Source organism: Lingula anatina, chromosome 3 (assembly GCF_051362555.1).
Source record: "Lingula anatina isolate TDL-2025a chromosome 3, LinAna3.0, whole genome shotgun sequence".
Lineage (NCBI taxonomy): Eukaryota > Metazoa > Brachiopoda > Lingulata > Lingulida > Lingulidae > Lingula > Lingula anatina.
The window spans coordinates 13,105,758-13,127,221 of NC_141769.1; the positions used below are offsets into that span (position 1 = coordinate 13,105,758).

The following is a 21,464-nucleotide window of genomic DNA, read 5'->3' on the forward strand; positions in this document are numbered from 1 at the left end:
AGAGATGATGCAGTTTTCAAAGACTTTCCATTTTGATTTCAGAGGAGTGTTGGGCGTGTTGACTGAGAAGCAGTGATGAATGGAGAGGGAGACTTTGGTGGCTCTGTGCAAAACAGCAAACAAGAAAGCTTCACTGGTAATAATTATATACTTAAAAATGCTGAAAAATGAGCTTATTAACTTACATATACAATAATAGAATGATAAAAATGGTAAAAAGTTAAAATTTTAATACACTGTCAATGATGAGTCCATGCTAGCATGACGTTTTGTGTGTTACTACAGTGTTAGCACTCCTATAAGGGTTTTTGATAAGTAGTATACATAGACATATCAGAAACCTTAGAAACTTCATGCTTGTCCAATACTTGTACCACACTAGTTAACACACCAGTGCTAGTTGACATTGCTAAACAATACATCCACCTTAACATTGGTAGATCATTTATTGACAGAAAAGTCACTCTCTGTTTCTTGATTTTAGATAAATGTGAGAAAAAATGTCCATTCCTATGTTCAAAATATAAACAGTTTACCTTAAATAGTCAGGGGCATAACCAGACCTTTTAAAATTGTACGCACAGATTTTCAAAATTCCTTGGTGCAATTTATGTAGACTTTTGAAACATATGAAACAGATAAATCAGTATATGTCAAATATTATAGCTTATTTTTCACTAGTTATAAAATCATTTTCACTGGTTATAAAATCATCACTTTAAATTGAAAATATTACTGCATTTTAATAAGGTTCCAGTATATTATTGCACCCAGAATGGTTTGGTTATATAAGTAGACGCTTACTGACATATATGAACCTTGGGCACTGTACGAACTGCAAACAATGCTTGCTTGTATCGAGCTAAATTCTGAATAATGGTGCAGTACTGTCGCTCGATGTGGTTTGTGCTAGTTATCAGGAGTTGTCAGAAAAGAATCCGAAGAGCAGTTTATCGTTGCAGTATTAATTTGTTGTCCACTTCTTGATAACCATGGTCAGCTTAATGATCTATTTACCAACAGTTCAACTTATATATATTGTATCATCCGGCTTACGTGCAGGTGCATGGCTCCCAAAATCAACCAATATTATATGACAGTACAGAGCTCTGATATATCTACTTTTAAATATTTGTTTGTGAAAATTGCCCATGTCACCCTGTTGGTCTGTGTCAAAATTCTTTGAAGCTCTGCAAGAAAAGGATCCCTTTGTTTCTCTGGCTTCTTATTAAGCGCAATGTCCAGATTTTATCTAGTGCCCCCAGGTTTGCTGAAGCTGCTCTTTGAAAATAACGCACAGGTAGATTTTTACCTGAGATAAAAATCACCAGCCAGAGTGTGTTCAATACACTTAAGACAACTTGATGGACGATTAAGATAGGACTTCCAAAGGTAACTAGTTTGTTTACCTCAGTCCTGTGAAAGCAAATGAGACGGGGTGTCAGAACAATGGTGTGTATACAATTTATACAGAGGGGGTACATGCAGGTGACTTAAAGTTACTATTGAATGGGATTTTGAATTATATTCTGTGAAAAATACACTAAATTTATAGAGATTAATATCATGGTTGGCCCAGAAAATTGTAGGCACAGTGCATCCATGTGTATGTCTGGTTATGTCCCTGATAGTGCTGCTGATAAAAATTGTACATGAAGCTAGTCATTATGAATAACATAATGTATGATAACAATGATAATTTTTTATCTTGTTCTTTATCAACAGAAAATGCAGTGGAGGAAGAGGTCCTGACCAAGGAAGCTGAACCAAATGAGGCTCTGATATCTGTCAATGACAAACCTGAATCTGTGAGTTGAAGTTGTATTTTTTCAGTGCTCAATATGGAGTCAGATAAAATGTGCAAAATTTATGTAAATATGAACATTGTGATCAATGATCATCACTCAGATATAAAAAAACAGTAAACCCATGGAAAGTATTTCATATTCTATTATGGCAAGTATATTTTTCTTTTGTTGAAACTTTTTAAAGAGAATTTTGTTATTGAACAACATTATCTGATTCAAAGATAAGCTATTTAATCTGCACTAGTAAATGTTGTGAAGAACCCTAACAATGTGGTTGGATTAAGTTTTTTGGACATAAACCTGACATTAGACCCCAATGGAAAAGTATTGTAAAAGGGAAACAGAAACTAAATTTGACCAAGCTCATATTTCCATAATATTATTTTACTAATAAATCTATTTGCTTTGAATTGATTGATTGTTTTTACCTATTTATGCAGTTCTGCATTGATATAAGGCTCTTTCTCAATGAAACTATCCTTCTATGTAGGGCAATCCAACTTTGTAATATTTGCCTTAAAGTATCCTGTGTTTCAGTAATAAAAATAATTTAAAAAATGTCACAAAGAAGAACTGGGACCCATAACTCGAAAGCATCGCACATTGCGACCAAATGCAAGCTTCTCGCTTCCATAACTCGCCTATACTAACCCCATATAATGCATTGTAGCCTCTTTGTGATATCGCTATTCGCAATACGGGATGCTTTTGAGTTACGAGGCCAGGTCTTATATTTAGATAAATATAACACTTTCATTCTGTCTTCTATTCCAGCACCATGATGTATTTGATGGGCAGAAGTATGAAGATGATTTTGAAGAAGGGGACCCATTGGACTGCTGCACATGTGTCACCTGGGCCAGGTGTTGCCACTGTATACCAGAACCCAACAGAACGAGGCTGAAATTTAGTCTGATCTTCTTTGTTAACCTGGCAGTCTACCTGCTCTCAACCTCCTTCATATATCTAGACATAGGCCTGGATATTTACTACATGGTGACATTCCTGCACAGGCGTGGCTATATGATAGCATTAGGTCTCAGTGCTGCTTTCATGATGTTGTCTATGCTTGTGGCTGCCATTGTCAACAACCAGATCAGATTTGGGAGCGAGGAAGAAGCCACTGAATCTCAGTCTTCAAACAGGATGACAAAAGTGAAGAAAAACTGCAAAAGATTGTGCTACCTGTTACTAGATTTCCCCTTACCACAGCTCTATATAGGCTATACACTGCTTAAACAGACTTCACATAAGATGAAATTGTTCTGCATGGCTCTTAGCTGTTGTAAGAAGAGAGAACAAGTGGAGGAGAATTTAGAGGAAATTAAAAAATGGAACAGAGAGGCCAGCAGGGGGCTGTCTGCTAGAATTCCAACAGCTGTGTCTTTGGCGGTTTCGACTGACAGGGAAGCACATAAAAATTGCGATGGCGACACCAGGGGTAGTGGAAGTGATAGTTTACCAATAACAGAGAATGAAGTCGAAGAAAATGTAGAGACTGATAGATTAATGGGTGGCGAAATTCCTTTGGATGATTTGGACACAGGAAAAGCAAAACATGATGGTGGTCATGCTTCCGAAGTTGCTGGTAAAGATTACACAAGTACTGGAGCTGGGAGGGATGAAAGTGACGAGGAAGATGAGGAAATCACTTACATTGATGAAGCTGCTGGATTTTTCAAGTCTCCTTACATTCCTCCCAAGATGGAAGAAGACATACCAGATGGAGTGGATCATGCAGGGTTTTTTGTCAATGTCCCAGGAAAGAGTATTCCAAAGGATTTGGATATTATAGAAAACGTTGTCCAAGATGAAGGTATAGATGTTCCAAATACACAAAGAGAAATCAACCTAGTGGAGATGAGTATTACCTCTGATTTTTATGTTGCCCGTATTAAACTTTTAGAAAGTTTGCTTGAGGCTGCACCACAGCTTCTTATCAATCTTTTCATCATGATGCGGTACCATGATAATGTTGAGACTATTCAAATAGTAGTTGCTGTTGTTTCTTTCCTTTCATTTGTGTGGGGCATTGTGCAGTTTGAAAGACTGGCCAAGACAAATGGGTGCTTTGAGCATACACAAAGGTATCGTGCTCCAAACCGCATGGAGATTTCACAGACTGTGCTGGTTTTTCTGTACAAAGCTTTGCTCCTGGGAGCACGTTTCCTGTCTCTCGTGTACTTTGCCTCAACATTTACTTTTGTCATTCTTGCTGTGGTATTGACACATTTTTTTCTCTCTGTGATCTGGCTGACGTACAACAGAGTTCACTTTGGAGTTTTTAAATTAATGGATGAGACTGTATCTGTTCAGGAAAAATGGCAACATTTTTTGATGATAATCATCAACAGTGTGTTGAATATTTTCCTTTATTTTCATGATATGTATCCAACATGGGAATCCCCCTCTCTTCTTCTGTCTGCGGACATGGTGATTTATTACCTCTTTTTCACTGTGGAAACCATAATGTTATTGCTTTTTCCCATGGCAAGAAACAAGCACAACACAGACAAACACTACTACTTCATAATGGGTGCCTGTCTGCTGGGACTTTTTCTGGGTCTGGGTCTAATGTTTCTGTATTATTTTTGTGTACACAAATCAAAAAAGGTTATGCGTCACAGATATCTTGGTTTTTGTAACCGAAATAAGGACAAAAATGTGCCCATGCCTTACAGAGACTATCATACAAAGAACATTAAAATGATAGAAAAGAGAGATGTTGATAAGGGAAAGAAGATAGAAATGGGTGAGATGTACAAAGAGACATACCTGGGGTGCAGGAAGAAAGGAGTGTGCATCGTTTCAACAGCAGGTGGCATTTACAAGATGGTCCCCCTGGAGGCTGTGAAAAGAAAAATCCACAAGGAAACGACAAAAGTAGCACAAAATAGTGAAGGAGAAGCAGAAACACAAATTTGATCGAGTTTGCCTTTTTATACTGAAACATTTTTTTAATTTTTCTGCTGTGAGTCAATTGATTTTTATTTAAACTGCTCAAGGATGTACTACCAGCATTTGAAGATGTTCCAAAGTTATATATTATATGTTAAAAGAACTTAACTTTCCAAATTCAAACCTAAAATAATTCAAATACCTGACAGTGATAGGTTTTCTGAACTATACAGGAAGATATGGCAGTGTAAGTGACTGGCTACCCATTTAGAACTAATTTTTTTTTTTTTATTTATTTAAAAAGGGTATTTTTAAATCATGTTAAAACATTGAATTCAACTGCAGGGGTGGGTTGAGCAACAGTTTACAAGTAGGTTGAAGCTGCTTTTTTCTTAAAGGAAAATTTGATTTAGCAGGAATAGCCATAATACATAATTGTGTAATTGTTTTTTAATTAAATAGTAAGGCACTGATGTAGTGCAATTTTTGTAAATATACGTAGACTTATGGCTAGTAAGTTAATTAATTGGAAATACAGTTTTTATTATTGATGGAAACATCAGATGGGCTGTAACATTTATGTTCATACCCAGAAGTCATTTCTTGGAGATAAGAATTTGAAAATTGTATTTTTTACAAAGAAAGAAATATGAGCGACTATGAAAAGGATTGTAGATTTGATTCTATTTTGTTCAGTCAAAGATAATTACAATTATTTTTATACAGATGATAATGTCAAATTAATTTGTTCAGTCTTAGTATTTTTAATCAACATTTAGTATTTGATATATGTTGGTTTGGCAGTTGAAAGTAAAATTGCCCTTGGCAAAACTGTAAACACCCTCAATTGATACCATGTCAATCGGGGTGTTTATTCCCTAGTTTTCTACTGATGAAAGATGGTGGAATACCAAGTTGCAAATTAAGGGCGCATCCAGAGATATTTTCTGACAGTCTTCCAATTTATCTTCATGGATCCATCCTCCATTTTTAATCATCATTCGATAGAAAAAAAATGGATACCCGTCAATGTAAACTTGAAAATCTAATCGTCTTCCGGAAGACCTAGAAGATGGTCTCAATCTGCCCTTGCAAATCACTGGTGCAAAGCAGATGCTAGTCTGTACACATATATTGAGGTCAGGGGTGGAACCACAATTGCAGCAGCAGTGCCAGTACATATAGCATATAACACTTGTAGTAGAAATAGTTATACTATTAATTACCATTACAACGGTACAGTAGCTTACGTTTTTTTTTTGTTTTTTTTTAAATACTAGTCAATATTAATGAGTGTGCATATTCATATTGCAAGGTATTTCGTATTAAGAATATTTTTTGTACAAACTTACATTCATGTTCAAATTTTTTATTCTTTTAAATTGTACTAAATGTCAAAAGTGCAATGTTATGTAAGCAGTATAATGGCTTTATTTGTGCTTTTAGTACATTTTACTCCATTTTTTTTAGATGTAACATTTACAAAAGAATAAAAGTCATCAGAAGTGAGAAACATTAATGAAACCTACATATTTGTTCAGTACTATATCAAATAGTGTGTGTCAACCGGTGCTGTTATCAGTTGTGGGGTTTGCTTCATCTGTGAAAGAAACATTTACCAAGATACATTTACCATACGAAATGTAAAATAACCAGTTCATCTTTTCATAGTTTTTATGAGTATAATTAACTTTGAAAAAGATACTCAAAAACCTACACAGGTTCACAGGGACAAACCTTATGTGTTGAAATCGATCGAGTTTGATAACTAATGAAGCACAAACTGAACTAGATATATTGTCAACATAGGATAATATATAGCAGCTTAATGTTTGAATTTTAAATATCCCCCCCCAAAAAAAAATGAATAAATAAAAGTAATTTATATCATAATGTTAACACATGTTGATATCCAATCACATGACATGCAACCAGTACTTAAAACGATCCCCCTTACACAATTCCTGCCTATGCCAGTATGAGTTTCCTCTTGCTTCACATACATGAGCCATTGACACAACTGTACTGGACAATAATTTGATTTACATGAGCATGGGTGACAGTCAATCCACAAATAACTATTCATAATTTTGAACTACCCATGTATAAAACAGACCACTGATTGGATTTTTTTCTTTTGTCTGAAATAAAATGAACGAGTAAATTGCTGTCTCACAAAAAAAAAATCTGTTCAGTAGATGCTTTACTTATGTATAGTTTAAAAACAGTTTGTGACATCTGCCTTTGTTAATGTTTTTCCAATGCTTTCTCCAGGAGTTGATTCAATCTTCCAAGCATAGACCTGGGATCATCTACCAGACCGGCAGCCACCAGGGCATTGTCAAATATCTGCAAGACAAGCAACACTCAAAAGTCCCCACACCTGCTCCACTATAAGGACACATAACATATTTGCTGAATTCTTATTCAATTAAAAAACTAGTTAACTAATCTTAATAAAATCACAGATTCATCACATTTGAATTTAAAAAAGCTTCTCCAATGGACAATTTGATGCAGTGCACATGATAAGGATGTTTCGGAAGTATTTAGACTGCCAATGGAAAACTGAATGGCGTTGAATGCATTACCTGGCACCCATTCATAACCATTCACCAATATGTACTATTAAAACAGAAAGCAAATACCAAACACCGATTCTATGCAAAATGACCCTAATTTTTCCACCTACCTGATCTGCTAGAAGATTAGCCAAGTCTGGGTTTGAGTCTTTCAGTGTGGAAAGTTTTCTGATAATAGGATGTCTGGAAAAGCAGGGATTATTATTCTTAAAGACTTATAATACAAAGAATACCTGTGGATCTAAATTATTGAAATTACTTTGAACTCTCAAGAAAAGATTTATCAATTGAGGTCATTTATCATAAAATGAATCCAAATTGTACAACAAGCACAAAGTACATGGTACAAACCTAAAACTGCATATTCTATTACTAAAAAGATCCAACTGTTACACAAATGACTTCAAAATTTAATCTAAGCTTTCTACAGATTTATTAATCCCTTTTTATTGTTCCTTGTTGACAAGTTGTTGTGCATACTTTGGGTTAATTTCTAGAGTTGCTTGCAGCAAACGGTATTTGTCTTCATCTGAGCGCCCAAGTAAGCTGGTTTTCAAAAGATGGCGCGCAGCTCCCATCTCCATGACAGAAATCACTGCTGGATGGGAAACCAGGCGATTTGTGATCTGGAACGACACATACATCAGACTATTACAATATCCTTCTTGACCACTTCAACTCTTGAATAACATGTACTTTCGTTCACCCAGGCACTATTATTAAGTCCCATTTTCAAAGCGCCAAGCATATGGAGGTCCATGGCTAGTTTTCAACAGCACCAGTCTTGTTACACAGACAAATCGTTACTGTTTTGATAATCCAATGGAATAGCAGCAGCCACTCATACTTCATGTAAATGAAGTTTGCTTTTACTGGAATCTGTTCAGTGCAAAAGCTTCAACTATTATCTGCCTACAGTAATTTCATACACCATCACCTTGGCATACAATTTTTTCAAGCACTATAAAAATAATAGTACTATCATACCTTGGCTTTCACAATCTTTTGTCCCATTCTTGCTGTTATCCAGCTTATCAGAGCATCCGCCTCTTCCTGCTTCAAACTGTCTGCATCTGCTCACCCCCCCCAAAAAATGTAAGCTTGAATAATTACTGACTTATCAGATCTTCTGAATCATAATTTCTCATTTTATAAATATTTTTAATATCACAATTATGTTCAACAATCAGCATCTCCCTAAATATCTATCGAATTCATTTGAACACAAATTATTATTTCACATTAGTTTTAAAAAATCTCTGAATCAAGAGAAAAATCTTATTAGGTCACAGAACGATTTTCTAGTTATTTTCTTGACAACATACCTGAACTATCGATTTTGTCTGTCCCTGTTTGATCTGCTGCCATTTCCGTCTCAATCGATCGGAGATTCTTCTTGTCAAACTGTTGCAGAGTCAGAAGCACCAGCTCATCATAAGGATTGAAACAGAAGAGGACTTCATGGCCCTTCTCCTTGACCGCTTCAAAGTATGGAGATGTTTCTGCAAGCTCACGGCTGAAATTTAACACAGCATTGAAATTTAATTCATGTCAAAGTGCAATAATTTCTTGTCGATTGCTCTCAGTACCATTAAAAAAAACGATATTTATACAGAAGCATTAAGTATCACATAGTTGTTACCTCGGAGCATGGAAGTAGTAAATGGTCCTCGCACCAGCTTCCATTCTTTCCGCATACTCTGACAGACTCGTGGTCTCTCCAGGGTGCTTAGTGGATGATTCAAACCGCAGCAGTCGGGCTATGTCTTCCTGAAACAGATAAACAAGCTTTACATGATGATATTGTTTGCTGACAAAATCTGTTTATTTTATTTTTTTTTTTACAAAATTACCCCAAAATTTGTTGCCAATAACTGAATCAAATTGTAATCAGGCAAAACTTTTAACAGATAAATGAGATTATTGAAATCTAGCACAGCATAAATTAACTTAATTCAATTATAAAAATCATTTGGGAAATGAAGAAGACTTGAAAACACTACAACTACATGGATCATAAATCTTGAGCTATGCAGTACTTAATATGTTATTACTTCAATCAATAAGTTGTTCTTTATAAATGATGTCCGTACCCTCTCCTGTTGATCCTGGGTGTTAAGAATACCCTCTATAAAATACATGCCATAGTCCTTGTAAAATTCCTTGTACTTTTCAGGATCTTTTTTGGCTTGTTCCAGAAAATAACGCACCAGTCTATTGGTAAGCACAGTTCTTAGTTTCCTGGAAAGTTTAAAAGATAAAAGCAAATTAATATGACAGTTACTTATGGCCATCCTCTTGGTCATGTTCTTAAATATCTATAAGATAAAATCCTAATGCCATGTTAATCTAGTAGTTGAAAATCTTTCTTTTAAGCATGGTAATAATCTTGAAATCCAGTGATCAAGTGACATACATCTACTCCTTTAGTCTTGTCCCTGGAACAAATGAAATATAATTAATTTGAGTTACTAAATTGAGAGACCACGTATTTCCATATAAAAAAATCTGTAGCCTGCTGTATTTTAAGTTTATTCACTAGGTGGAGTCCTGGTTGGTCTTACCTGATGAGTGCACTGTCTTGAAGAAGTTCTCTGCTCAGGTTGAGAGGGATGTCCTCACTGTCCACCACACCTGAAAGCATGAAAGCAAACGTTTAATGATTATGGTCCTCATTAATAAACATTAAATACTTCAAGGATATGAAAATCTTTTCTCTAATTATGCTGTCTTGAAAACAAACATCAAGTATCTACAAACAGAAACACATGTTTTTTCAATGAGATAAAAAAAAACCTAAAGAAGTTTTTTTCTTTTTCTTTTCTTTTTCTTTTTTTTTTGAGGGGGGGGCTATTAAAATAAAAGTCATCATGGTAATAAATTCAAATTGAAAACAATTGCTTCCAACTTAAAATGTAATGTGACAGTTTGTCCATTTTATTGACGATATTGGTATCTACCTTAAAGTATGGATGAAGTTGGAAAACTAAGATAATCTATCACAATTGTATTCAACTGGCACCAGATACGCTAGCACTGTATAGTTTGTGTATTCTAGATCTTACTGGCCTGGGAAATCCAGGGTTTCAGACAAATGGGACATTCCTCTCCCCAAACTCTTCTACCACAGTTTATCAACTAAATTTATTATTATTATTGTTATTATGTCAAGTTAAACTTTTTATCTAAAAAAATAACAACAGTTATATTAATTCAATAGACTTGGCATTTATGATGAAACTGAACACAAATGAACTCACTTTTATTAATAAGCAATTAAAGAGGGTTTGTCCTCAGCTGCAGCTAAATGACTGACAGATGGATGTTCCAACATGTTTCTCATTAAGCTTGCGCTTTTATCTTTAATTGTGCATAATATGGAAGCTAATTTTTGCACAGATGGCAACCATTTCTTCTGTGCATCAGGTTGTTGAAAACTAAATACATTTTTTGTCCACGGCAAACAAAAAAATACCATTTTTTTTTACAATTCATCTTGATTTTAATTGACTGGTGGTAAATGCGTCTCCCTTTTTCAAGTAAGCAAAATCTCGGTATAAGCCCTTGTATGTCCTAAAAGTGCTATTATAGCAACTCTACATGATAATCTAACTTAATCTTAACAAATTTAAAGGTTGCCAAATTAACTTTTCTGAGATGAAAGTATTATATCCCATCAACAGACAGTTTGAAAGAAATTGTATCAAATTAATTTTTAATCATTTTTGTCTTTTATCAATATATATGATTTCTCAACGAAAAACCACATTGCCTGATACAGTGCACTATGTTAACTTGGCTTTCTCTGACATCATTCTGACTAATTGCATGAGTTTACATCACGAGTCACCAGAGGTTTAAAGAGGTAAGGTAACTGAGTTAACACATCATGTTACATGAACTTACATCACAGCATGGCAGACAGACAGCTTTTGTCTATTTACACCAGAAACAAGGTCAACAGCAACACAATTTAGCTTATAGGATTTTAATTTAATTATCAAATAAATTTATCTCAAATATTCTAAAGCAGGCAGCAAACTTTTTGTTTGATATGGGTAAGGCAATATCAATATAAGTATGGAATTTTTATTATTAAACTAAATATTTCTGAAATCCCATGTAAACACTGCCTATTCTACCCGTCATGAATTTGTTTTTCATTTCTATTTTTTCTTTTACTATTTCATCACTTGTCTGAGAGCCTCACTGTCATTTGATCCCTCGTGCCTGTCCATCTGTCTGTCTGTCTGCCGTTTACTTAAGCCTTTATCTGTGCCCATACCTCGTAAAAATCGCAGCCACTTTGGCATCACACCCTTCGCCTGGTTCATGATCATCACCTTGCGACTGTACAGCATGACACCAGCATCCAGCTCGCGACTCATCTCCCAAGCCACTAGAAAATTGAGAGGACACATGCAAACTATGGTGACTATGTTACCACTGTATAACACAACAGCAGTTATCAAATTCTTCATCAACTTAACATATTAAAATGAAAGGAGAAGGTATCCGGGGATGTGAGAAGCAGTTCTAAAAGGAAAAATATCCCTCCCGACTCCCCCTTAGATTTTCACACCTAATTTGTATTGCTGTGTACATTCCCTGATATCACACATTTACATACTCGTTGTTGGTGTTGTGATCATTCTAATTATATATAATTAGCTAAAACTTACTTGGAGCATCTGGGACATAGAACAATGCTCTTATATTCAGGGGAGCATCAGCCTTATACTGTAATGTGTACTTGGGTCGGTCATAGGACTTGCTGATAAACCTGTAGAATTCTTCATGCATGTCCTCCGTGACATCTTTTGGATCTAGCATCCACAGGGGCTGGAATTAAACAAGTCACTTCAGAGTCACTTCAACTTGGGATCACTTTCTTTCTTTCTTTTTCATTCAACAAGATCAGACAGGCTATGAGCATATCTAAACGGCGAAATATTCAGACTGGCAGTTACTAACAGTTAGTTATGCTGAAGGACTTTATGCTGGATAACTCTATCTTCTTTCTGTTCAGCAATAGTTTTGCTGTAACATATATATATATAAATATATTGTTCATGTTTTTACTCACCTGTATGGTATTGGCTTTCTTGCCTCCCACATAAATTGGGGCACCCACAAAATTACTGTACTTTTTAGTCACATCTAAATAGACAAAACAAACATGAGTGCAAACTTTTTAATTACAAATTTTTACACACGAAAGATAAAAAATCAAGATGATATCATTAATATCTGGCTACAATATCTGGCAGCCAACATAACTTTCTAGGCATCATTTAGAAGTCCTTTGCTAATTAATACTCCGCCTACCTTTGATTACATCCTCTTGGCAGAACTCATGGCTATCCATTTTGAGGTGAAGGACTATCTTTGTGCCTCTCTGGACATTTTCTGCTTCAGAAATCTCAAATTTTCCTTGTCTGCAATAGTGCAAGAACACAACAATTACAGCAACACCACATTCATAGGGCAAATATGTTCAAATTCAATCCAACAGTCATAACACATCCATCTCATATTCTACTCTAAAGCAAAGTTTCAGAGTGACTTTTAAAAATACATTTCAAAAATTGTTCTTTTAAAAAAAAAGCGGTTCTATGTAACTTAGTCATTATTGGCTACAAAGTCATGATCCCGTAAATTTACACAATAAATAAATAAATACCATACCCATCAGATGTCCACTTGTGCCCCACAGAACCAGGTTTGTATGACTTGGAGAAGACTTCCACCTTGTCTGAGACCATGAAGCTAGAGTAGAAACCCACTCCAAACTGACCAATGATACTGCTCTTTGCACTGGCCTCTGACGCCTTGGATAGCTCACTCAGGAATGCCTGAAAGGAACGATTAAACACAATTAAATTGGTCTTAAATGAACAGATATCAATATCTTTAAAGACTAATACCGACACATTACAAAAGGTGCACTTGCCTTCTGAAGGGGCATTTCATAAGATAAAATGAAGACTTGACAGAGAAGGTTTCAAAATTGTGCCATCAATTAACACCATACCAAACCAAATTTAACAAAAACTGAAGTTATATAATGGGGTTACATAAATTGTGAAGAGCTATGATAGAATGATTATGAATTTATTTTTATTTTTCTTTGTACAGAAGTATAAAGTAATACAAGCTTGACTCATCAAAACCCAAAGGTGGAAGGGGGGGGGGGGGGTAACACTTTTGGCTGAAAAAAGATCCACTTTGAACCAAAATTTGATGTCATTTTTCAAGTTAGGTCAAATAGGTGATAAAAAAACACTTTTTAGAAAGACCACCCCCTTCCTGTTTTTTTTTCTTGTTGGGCAAGTACAGGCCTGATCAATCAGTATCCCAAGCCTTTCAGTTTATTCAGTGAAACTTGCTTAACTTAGTTTTACACAATGACCTTAAAACTCACGTAAATATGACAGCCCAAGAATTTTTCCTGATAGTTTTAATTTTTTTCCCTTATCCTCATAACACTACCAACAGTCTTACCTTGGATCCCGACTTGGCAATTGTCCCAAGGTGCTCTATCATCTCCTCCTTAGTCATACCTATGCCAGTGTCCTGAAATAAGAGAATCAATGTGAAGCAGACGACAGGAAAACAGTGAAAAATAATGGAAGTACTGTTTGAAAAATATAATTATGCAACTCTGCTACACTCCACGGAAAAGAAATAAATCGGAGAATTTCTTTTAAGTAATCATCACATAGAAATTTAATATATTGTATGAAATCACCATCAGCACTTTAACACTTTTGGAATGACATTCAGAAAAGAATGAGTTAAATATTATATCCAGTTGCATTTTTTTAAAAAAAAGTAAAGATTCTTTACCTGTATTGTAAATGTCTTCTTGCTAGCATCAACTTCAATATCAATTTCCAATGGCAAGTCTGGATCAGAAATCTCAGCATCAGTCATCTGCATGTAGCGCAACTTTTCTAAAGCATCACTGCCATTGGATACAAGTTCTCTGATAAACACCTGTGCAATACAACATAATGGCAGTGAAAAATAAGGCAATACTGTGAGACAACAAAAAATATATTGGGTTACTGTCACTTACCGGATTTGAGCAATTTTTATTTTTGTCGCAACGAAAGCAATCTATTGCACATACTTAGTACTTTACAACAGTAACAAATTTAGACAATCACTGCACCATTCTAATTCAAATCGTTTCTAAGTAATGGAAATAGTAAGGGATAGACATAAGTCTAAGAAATAGAAAAAAGTCAAGTGTGGGTTCACGGATACTTTGCTGGTTGTCTTTTGTCAAATTGCAGGCCACAAATTCATGTATATACAGAAGTTCACTATATCTATAAATACGATTTATTTTCTCCTCTCCATGAGAGCCCTTCCAGACACTTTGTGGCCTCTTTAACCACATATTACATGTTGTCATAAACAGGTGATAACATAAGTCTACTATTATAATGTCATCAAGACAACTAGATGAAATGAAGAAATCAAATTACACACCCGTATGCTCCCAGAGTCAAGCTCTATCAGAACATATTGATTTACATTTGATACAACTAATTACCTATTAGACCTAAGCCTTTGTTTTAGAGGAAAATGAGACACACATCTGGAAATAATTGCATGTCTGAAAATGTACACCTACAAGCATTGTGCATGAATTATCATGCTTTTTCAGATAGCTGAATTCATAAGTTGGCTTTATTGACGAAGATCAAATTACTCTTTGTTCAACCATTAGGTGTAATAGGTTGAGAAGAAAATCTGGAAAAACATCACGGCATTTCTTTTTTTAAAAACTTAAATGCTTTTTTATTGTCTACAAGATTCACAAGATTCTTCTTCCCCCAGCAGGTGTCTTTTCAAGTCATACTAAAGAGATGCTCACAAAGATTGGCAACATGGAAACCTTCCAGAATATCTCCTTAGTAATTTTTTTAAGCAGACTCCCACTATTGCTATTTTTTTTTAAACCTTAATTTAAAAGAAAAAAAAGAGTTAAGGAAGATGTGCCCCAGCATGTTTATTTGAAAAACAAAAGATGGCAACCCAATGGAGGGTCAAATGAAAAGGAGAAACAAAAATGAAGTACATGGTCCACTTCAAAATAAACAATCAAGCCTATAAGTCTCTGGCAACTTCCAATATAATTCACATAAATTTTCTGAAATTATTCTTTAATTTAAAGAATCGTATTCTTGATGACAATAGTTATACCCATATTTAATCTTTCCTTAATCTTGTATTATACAAAGATTTCATGCTGCACCTGTATTCTGGCATGTATTTCATTAAAAAATAAAAAAAAAGTTTTTTTTTTCCAGTCACTTGCCATACAAGAGATATTTTTGTAATATCTCTAAGATCTTGTCTTTATTATGATCCTTGTATTACTTTAATAATAAATTATCAAAATGTGACATATACTGAGCCTTTCACTAATAATTAAAAATAAAAATTTCAGGAATACCTGGTAGTTTAAACTTTTGTAGAAAAAAGTTCCAGACCAACTCCCAACTTGTCAGTGCACCTAAATGCATTTTCGAAAATTTTCCTATTTTAGTCCTCATCATCACATCCTCTCCTCGTCAAAATTCATTGCCATATCTTGCAATTTTATGATTTTGTAGAAAGCCTTTTCTACAAAGAGTACCTTTTCATCTACAGGATATAGGCAACTTTTCTTACCTCTTTTTCAGAGTAGAGAGATCTTGCTACGATATCTAGCAGTTTCCTCGTCTCAGCTTGAAACTCATGACTTGAACTAGGTCCTGAAATAACAGAAAGAAAAACATGTCAGTATTTAAGGATGCATGTAATATATAATAAGATCACTTCCTTACACTTTTATTTTGAAGGGATTTCTACTTAACAAAGTTCACTGAATGCTTTTATATCTATATTTGATAATATTTAGATGGAAGAGATAAATAGGTAGGGCCTCCAACAATAAACGGGCCCGCACACAGTGAGCATTTGGCGCGCGCCACTTGCGCTGCGCCATTTCCTCATCGTGTGCGGGGCTATTTTGGTGAGATTTTTGCCTTGCGCAGCTGCCTCTCTCACGTGTTTGATATTTTTGGTCCCTTGAGGCAAATGTCTCAGCGTGTGCGGGGTGCAAGCGCCGATTGCTCACGCCATGCCAACAATGCGCATGTGCCGGTAGCCGGAAACAAAGAAAAATGGCAGCCTCCAGCGAAGTAAACAAAAATGTACTCAGTTATAGTTAGTCTGATTGATTAACGTGGTCACCATTTGCCATTACTTTCAGAAAAAAAAAATATGTAATGTTTCCTTAATCACATGATCCCACAGTTCGCGGTGCGTCCGATAGGGGCAGGCCGGGAGGCATCTCTGCTGAGCAAAGAGCGCATCGTTTGCAGGGCGCTGAGAAGTGCGAGCATCTGGCGCAGCACAAGTGGCACGCGCCGAATGCTCACCGTGTGCGGGCCCCTTAAGACTTGTAATTTGTATCAAAATTGTATCAAAATTGGGTAAACCAAGTTCTTTCCTGAATACACTCCAATTTTCAGTGATCTTATTTAAAGGCATTCTATACAGGAATTACCGACCAAAATGAATTTTCACAGAGAATTCTTGGACTTGAATTTGGTGCTTTATTTCATTTTTAATTTAAATTATTTAGTTCTAAAAGACTGGCCTGTCACTGAGAATGTATACTTCAGAAAGAACTATTAACCTCAGGTACTTTCATTAAGGGTTTTTTAATAGATTTTAATCTATGAAGTGGGAAAGACTATTAGCTTTGCAGCTATTAAATGAGTACCGTATGCCATTAATATGTTATTCATATTTCAATAAGGACAATAAATTCAAAACCCCAAAAATATTTGAGCATGTTTCAAAACACCTCACAGCAATCATCTCAATTATTTTAAAACTCAGAAAGGATATGTTACATTGAAACTGTTAAAGACAAGTGCTAGCCCTTAATCACATTAGGAATTTTATGGAGTGTGGGTTTTAAAACCGTGAACAGCTAGTCTGGTTTATTGTAGCCTTGCCATGCCTCGAAGGCATGGAAATATATGGGACAAGAGACTTAAAAGAGCTATATGGGCACCACATACAGTAACTAGCTCTACTCACCACCAGTGACTTTAAAAATAGTAAGTACTCATAATGCCTATATTTCTGTTATCTTTCTAGCATTCTCTCTCTGTCTCTCTCTATCTCTCATCCACAGCTGCACATAATCATGCAGATACTAAAGGCTTCAAGCACAATTTTTTCAACACAGTTGCATGTACCACAATTCTAATAAATACAAACTGTGGAGTGAATTGTGATGACCATGAGCTCTTCTTGAAATGGCCTGCAAAATTCATCTGGATACAGTGTTTTGCATGAATGGTGTTGAAGTTCATATCTGCATGGGTGAAAGTTGTAAAAATTGAAAATCCTAAAAAAGTAGCTTGCAATTTCTCATCACGTTTAGGCCATACGAAAAATTAAATGATCAAAATGAAGACTGAAAATCCTAAAGTCAGGCATAATCCTGAAAACTTTCACCAATGCATTTGGCACTAAGAATTGGTTTTGACAATCAAAATCCTTTTCATGGAACACTTTGCCATTACAGGTTGCTCTATACAACTGAAATTTAGTGTTCATCATTTTGAGAAGCAGAAGGCATTTTAAACATTGACTAATATAGCATGATTTCAAAGTAATAGATTAGGAAAAACAATATCAGCTTCTTTTGAATGGAGACCTTTTTTTGTGCAATACCCTAAATCTTTTAGTTATTGAAAATGTGTTCTATGTAGCTGAATGACAAAACAAGTTCAGTCACACATGTACCCAAGGGAAAACTTTTCCATTTCTGACAGTTTATGATTAATAGCATTTTGCAGTCTTTACAATGACAGTTAGTATCCCTTATCAATCAATTCCTGGCTCCACATAAAAAAGGGGATGGTTCTCTGCCAGAAGGCTTTGTAACTGAGGTCAAGTGAGAGAGTTAGGTGGCTGCCAGACTGATATGTGATGGATTGCTCACTGCACAGAAATTAGCACACAATCTGTGGTATATATCTCAAAACCTGTGGTATACAAGTATCTTAACAAAATAACCTGTGGACTGTCAAACTTATGCTAGAAAATTAAATTGGCAATCTGTCGAGGTTTCAATTTGTTAAAGCCATAAAAAAAAAAGAAAAATGGTTAAATTTTTATTTCTTATTCTAAAATTTATCACTCACTTAAAGAGAAACTTCATTAGGCCAAATGCAAAATGAAGTCAGATAACCACCATAAATGGTTTTCCCAATAAACAATCAGGGTTACCAATATTATAAAAATATAGTGCTTCACAAAACAAGTAGATGGTCACTCCAGTGGTGATTGGTAGAATCCAAGTAGGATTCTGGATGGGTTTCATTGGGAGTGAAAGAGGGGCTATTGGCAGTCAAAATCTTCCTGGTTCAGCTTTTAAATAAGAAATAACCTCTTAGCTTGATAAAATCTCAAAAGACTTCAAAAGATATTTCAGGAAGTAGATGTGGTTTGGCAACAATGACAGTGGAGTTTTCCTCACTACTAACAGTGCTGGGTCTGGCCCTGCACTCTTCCTTTAAGATTTTATTATGCACACATCCTAACAGTTTCCAAGGACAATTTCCTATCTAAAGTTTTATGCTATTCAAATACATTCCAATTAAAAAAAATAATAAAATAAAATAAAAAAACACTGGTGTCCCTGATGACTGAGAACTGATAACGTCAACTGAAATCCAGCTGTATCAATAAAATAATTCAAATATTTCAATTGAAACCAAAGGTAACTAAAAATATCTGGATATATTACAAGGAATCTATAAGGAAGCTATTATCATATATATTAGCAAAGCTTATAGTTAATCTGACCGTATAAATATTGTGATATAATACAATGTAATCTTTAACTGATGTTCAGCTTCAATTAATGACATACCTTTCCCTCTCTCCGTACCCTTCATAATTGTATGGTATTCTTCTTGCTCTTCAGCTCCCTCTTCTGCAATATCTTCTTTTTGGTCTTCATTCTGGTCTGTGGTAGACTGAGAAGAGTAAAACTGCACGGGTTGTCTGAAGCTTCCTCTAAATTTCAGCAAAGTGCTGGCACTGCCAGGTCCATGAACTACTGAAAGAGTTTACAAAAGTGTTCATCATCTTTAATTTTCCCCTCCTATTACACATACATACAAATATATATCATCAACCTTGATGAACAATCAATTTAATTATACACAGATAACCATTTAAGTGAAAATTTCTGTACTCCAGCTCTCCTTTTTCATTGCCCTGTGAAAGGACTTTGAGTGGCTGTTAAGGCCAGACAGGTCAGCAGACATCAAGGTTAGGTGGAAATATAGTCTCCAAAAAATGTTCCTCCAAAAAATCTGGTCTGTTTTGTTTCTGTTATTACTCAATTCAATGAAGTGTGTTTTACATGTGAATGTGTATGTGTGTGTGTGCACATACACGTGTAGGTTTGAAGGGGGGATGTGTAGTTTCAGTCCAAATAACCATTTAAAATGTGCTGCCCCTTTGCCCAAAAGAGATATTTCAGTTTCTCATACATCAATGCAGGATACAAGATGTATACTTAATCAATATGCAGGACTGCCATTTGCATGTAACCCTAGCAACAATTGTACATATTTATGGCAAATAGTACAGAGCAAAGGCGTAAACTTTCTCACATCAAAATACAACCACCTACGTAAAGCATTTGACACTAGCTTGCATCAAGAAGTATTAATTTATCAACATCGACCATCCCCTTTCTCCTTTCCCATCTTCAGGATTAAGTGTTACACTTAGATGCAGCTTTTCAAGTGAATGCAAATCATCACTCAAAAACGTGAAAAGAAAACGATGCAAACAAAGTTAACGATCTAAATAAAGTTAACATAAATTGGCGTATTCCCTGCTTTATCAACCATTATCTTTCGAAGACGATGAAAGCAGAGCGAGAGAAAATTAGGGATATTTTCCTAACAAGTCGCAAAGAGGATAACGTAATGGAACGTCACCATGCAGTACAACAGCGAAAATTCTCGAACTTCTACCATTAGTCACAACAACATCTACATTTGGTATAAAACACATAATTTACCTGAAGGTGTATGGGTATGAATCCGACATGCACTTGATAAACTGACATTCCGTGTAGTTTTAAATGCGACTCTATTCAGCAATTTAGTGTAGGAATTTCTGAGACATGTCGAGCACATGGAGGCTGCCATATTGGATGGCCTCGTTATCGCATTATGACTTGAATGGAAAGGGGGATCAGGTTGCACCACTGCAAAAACGTAATGTCAACTTTGAGCAACTCTCTCTTCTGAAAGTTGAAAATACTTTCAGATGTGTTTCTATAATATCGTTTAACATATAAACCACATGAATAAGGGTGATTGGGTTTTTATTTCCAATGTTAAATTTGTGATTTTAATTTTGAAAATTAATTAATAAGTGGACAAGAATAAATGATTAAATGTTCTGTTGTGCCGTTATTTTCCGGTGCAGTACCTAAGACATCTGCCTGCCCAGCTCTAGCTACATTAATTTGCGTTCTTCTTACTGTTAATTTATTTAGACATAAGAACTGTCAGAAAAAAATGAAAATTATGATCGTACAGATCTATGTGACATCTATGTCATAATAACGGCGTAACCGGGGTTATATTAAAGGTAGGCCTACACGGGGTCGAAGTACTGGGGTCACAGGAATTAAAATTGATGTCTTCCCTCAAAGATAAGTATCAAATGGTTAATTACCTAATGTCTGCATAACTGTCATAGAACTATATCGCCTTTTTATTACTGCTGATTCCTTACTATATAAGACTAAATGGCAATGTAGCATGAAATAGCGACACTAAGGGAGCAAGTCAAAATTATGCAAAATTATGCCTTTTTTCTTTTCTTTTCAATGGCCTTCAATAGAAGTACAGTGGGAGTGATGGTGGGTGGAGATGAGCGGTACACTCTCACTGTACGTCATCTCAACTAGACTTCTGCCAGAGATCCCAACACCAAATTAACGGGTAACTCTGAAGCAAAAAAGTTTCAATAACAAGATTTCATACGTGGAATTATTTGAATCGTACTAATGAAAACAAACATCTTTTCATTTTTTCAGTCTCTTTCAAATGTCAAGTAGCCT

The 21,464-nt window shown here is 35.3% G+C and overlaps 2 protein-coding genes across 3 annotated transcripts; one reads left to right on the forward strand and one right to left on the reverse strand.

Annotated features, from left to right (window-relative positions):
* Positions 1-36: 36 nt before the first annotated feature.
* LOC106178499 (uncharacterized) lies at positions 37-6,892 on the forward strand. Its single transcript, XM_087008048.1, has 3 exons — positions 37-136; positions 1,726-1,808; positions 2,583-6,892. The coding sequence occupies exons 1-3, from the start codon at positions 76-78 to the stop codon at positions 4,731-4,733; spliced, it is 2,295 nt and encodes a 764-aa protein (XP_086864174.1). The 5' UTR covers positions 37-75; the 3' UTR covers positions 4,734-6,892.
* Positions 6,697-20,600, reverse strand: LOC106178500 (heat shock protein 75 kDa, mitochondrial-like). 2 transcript variants are annotated; one of them, XM_013561707.2, is made up of 18 exons: positions 20,412-20,600; positions 19,245-19,433; positions 15,977-16,059; positions 14,138-14,287; positions 13,793-13,864; positions 12,977-13,143; positions 12,617-12,726; positions 12,375-12,448; positions 11,971-12,130; positions 11,574-11,687; positions 9,853-9,922; positions 9,382-9,529; positions 8,931-9,058; positions 8,614-8,804; positions 8,276-8,361; positions 7,769-7,914; positions 7,399-7,471; positions 6,697-7,055 (listed from the first exon to the last, which is right to left on the reverse strand). In XM_013561707.2, the coding sequence occupies exons 1-18, from the start codon at positions 20,539-20,541 to the stop codon at positions 6,954-6,956; spliced, it is 2,193 nt and encodes a 730-aa protein (XP_013417161.1). In that variant the 5' UTR covers positions 20,542-20,600; the 3' UTR covers positions 6,697-6,953. The 2 variants fall into 2 exon arrangements, with proteins under 2 accessions (XP_013417161.1, XP_013417162.1); XM_013561708.2 differs by having other exon boundaries at positions 19,245-19,430; positions 20,412-20,581.
* Positions 20,601-21,464: the final 864 nt, after the last annotated feature.

Excerpts from the sequence above, each read along its gene's own strand:
- LOC106178499 (XM_087008048.1), top strand. The coding sequence starts at position 76 with ATGAATGGAGAGGGAGACTTTGGTGGCTCTGTGCAAAACAGCAAACAA. Across the intron at positions 137-1,725 it reads CAAACAAGAAAGCTTCACTG|AAAATGCAGTGGAGGAAGAG; the intron begins GTAATAATTATA and ends CTTTATCAACAG. Across the intron at positions 1,809-2,582 it reads TCAATGACAAACCTGAATCT|CACCATGATGTATTTGATGG; the intron begins GTGAGTTGAAGT and ends CTTCTATTCCAG.
- LOC106178500 (XM_013561707.2), bottom strand. The coding sequence starts at position 20,541 with ATGGCAGCCTCCATGTGCTCGACATGTCTCAGAAATTCCTACACTAAA. Across the intron at positions 16,060-19,244 it reads GGGTACGGAGAGAGGGAAAG|GACCTAGTTCAAGTCATGAG; the intron begins GTATGTCATTAA and ends CTGTTATTTCAG. Across the intron at positions 12,449-12,616 it reads CCAAGAGGATGTAATCAAAG|ATGTGACTAAAAAGTACAGT; the intron begins GTAGGCGGAGTA and ends TTGTCTATTTAG.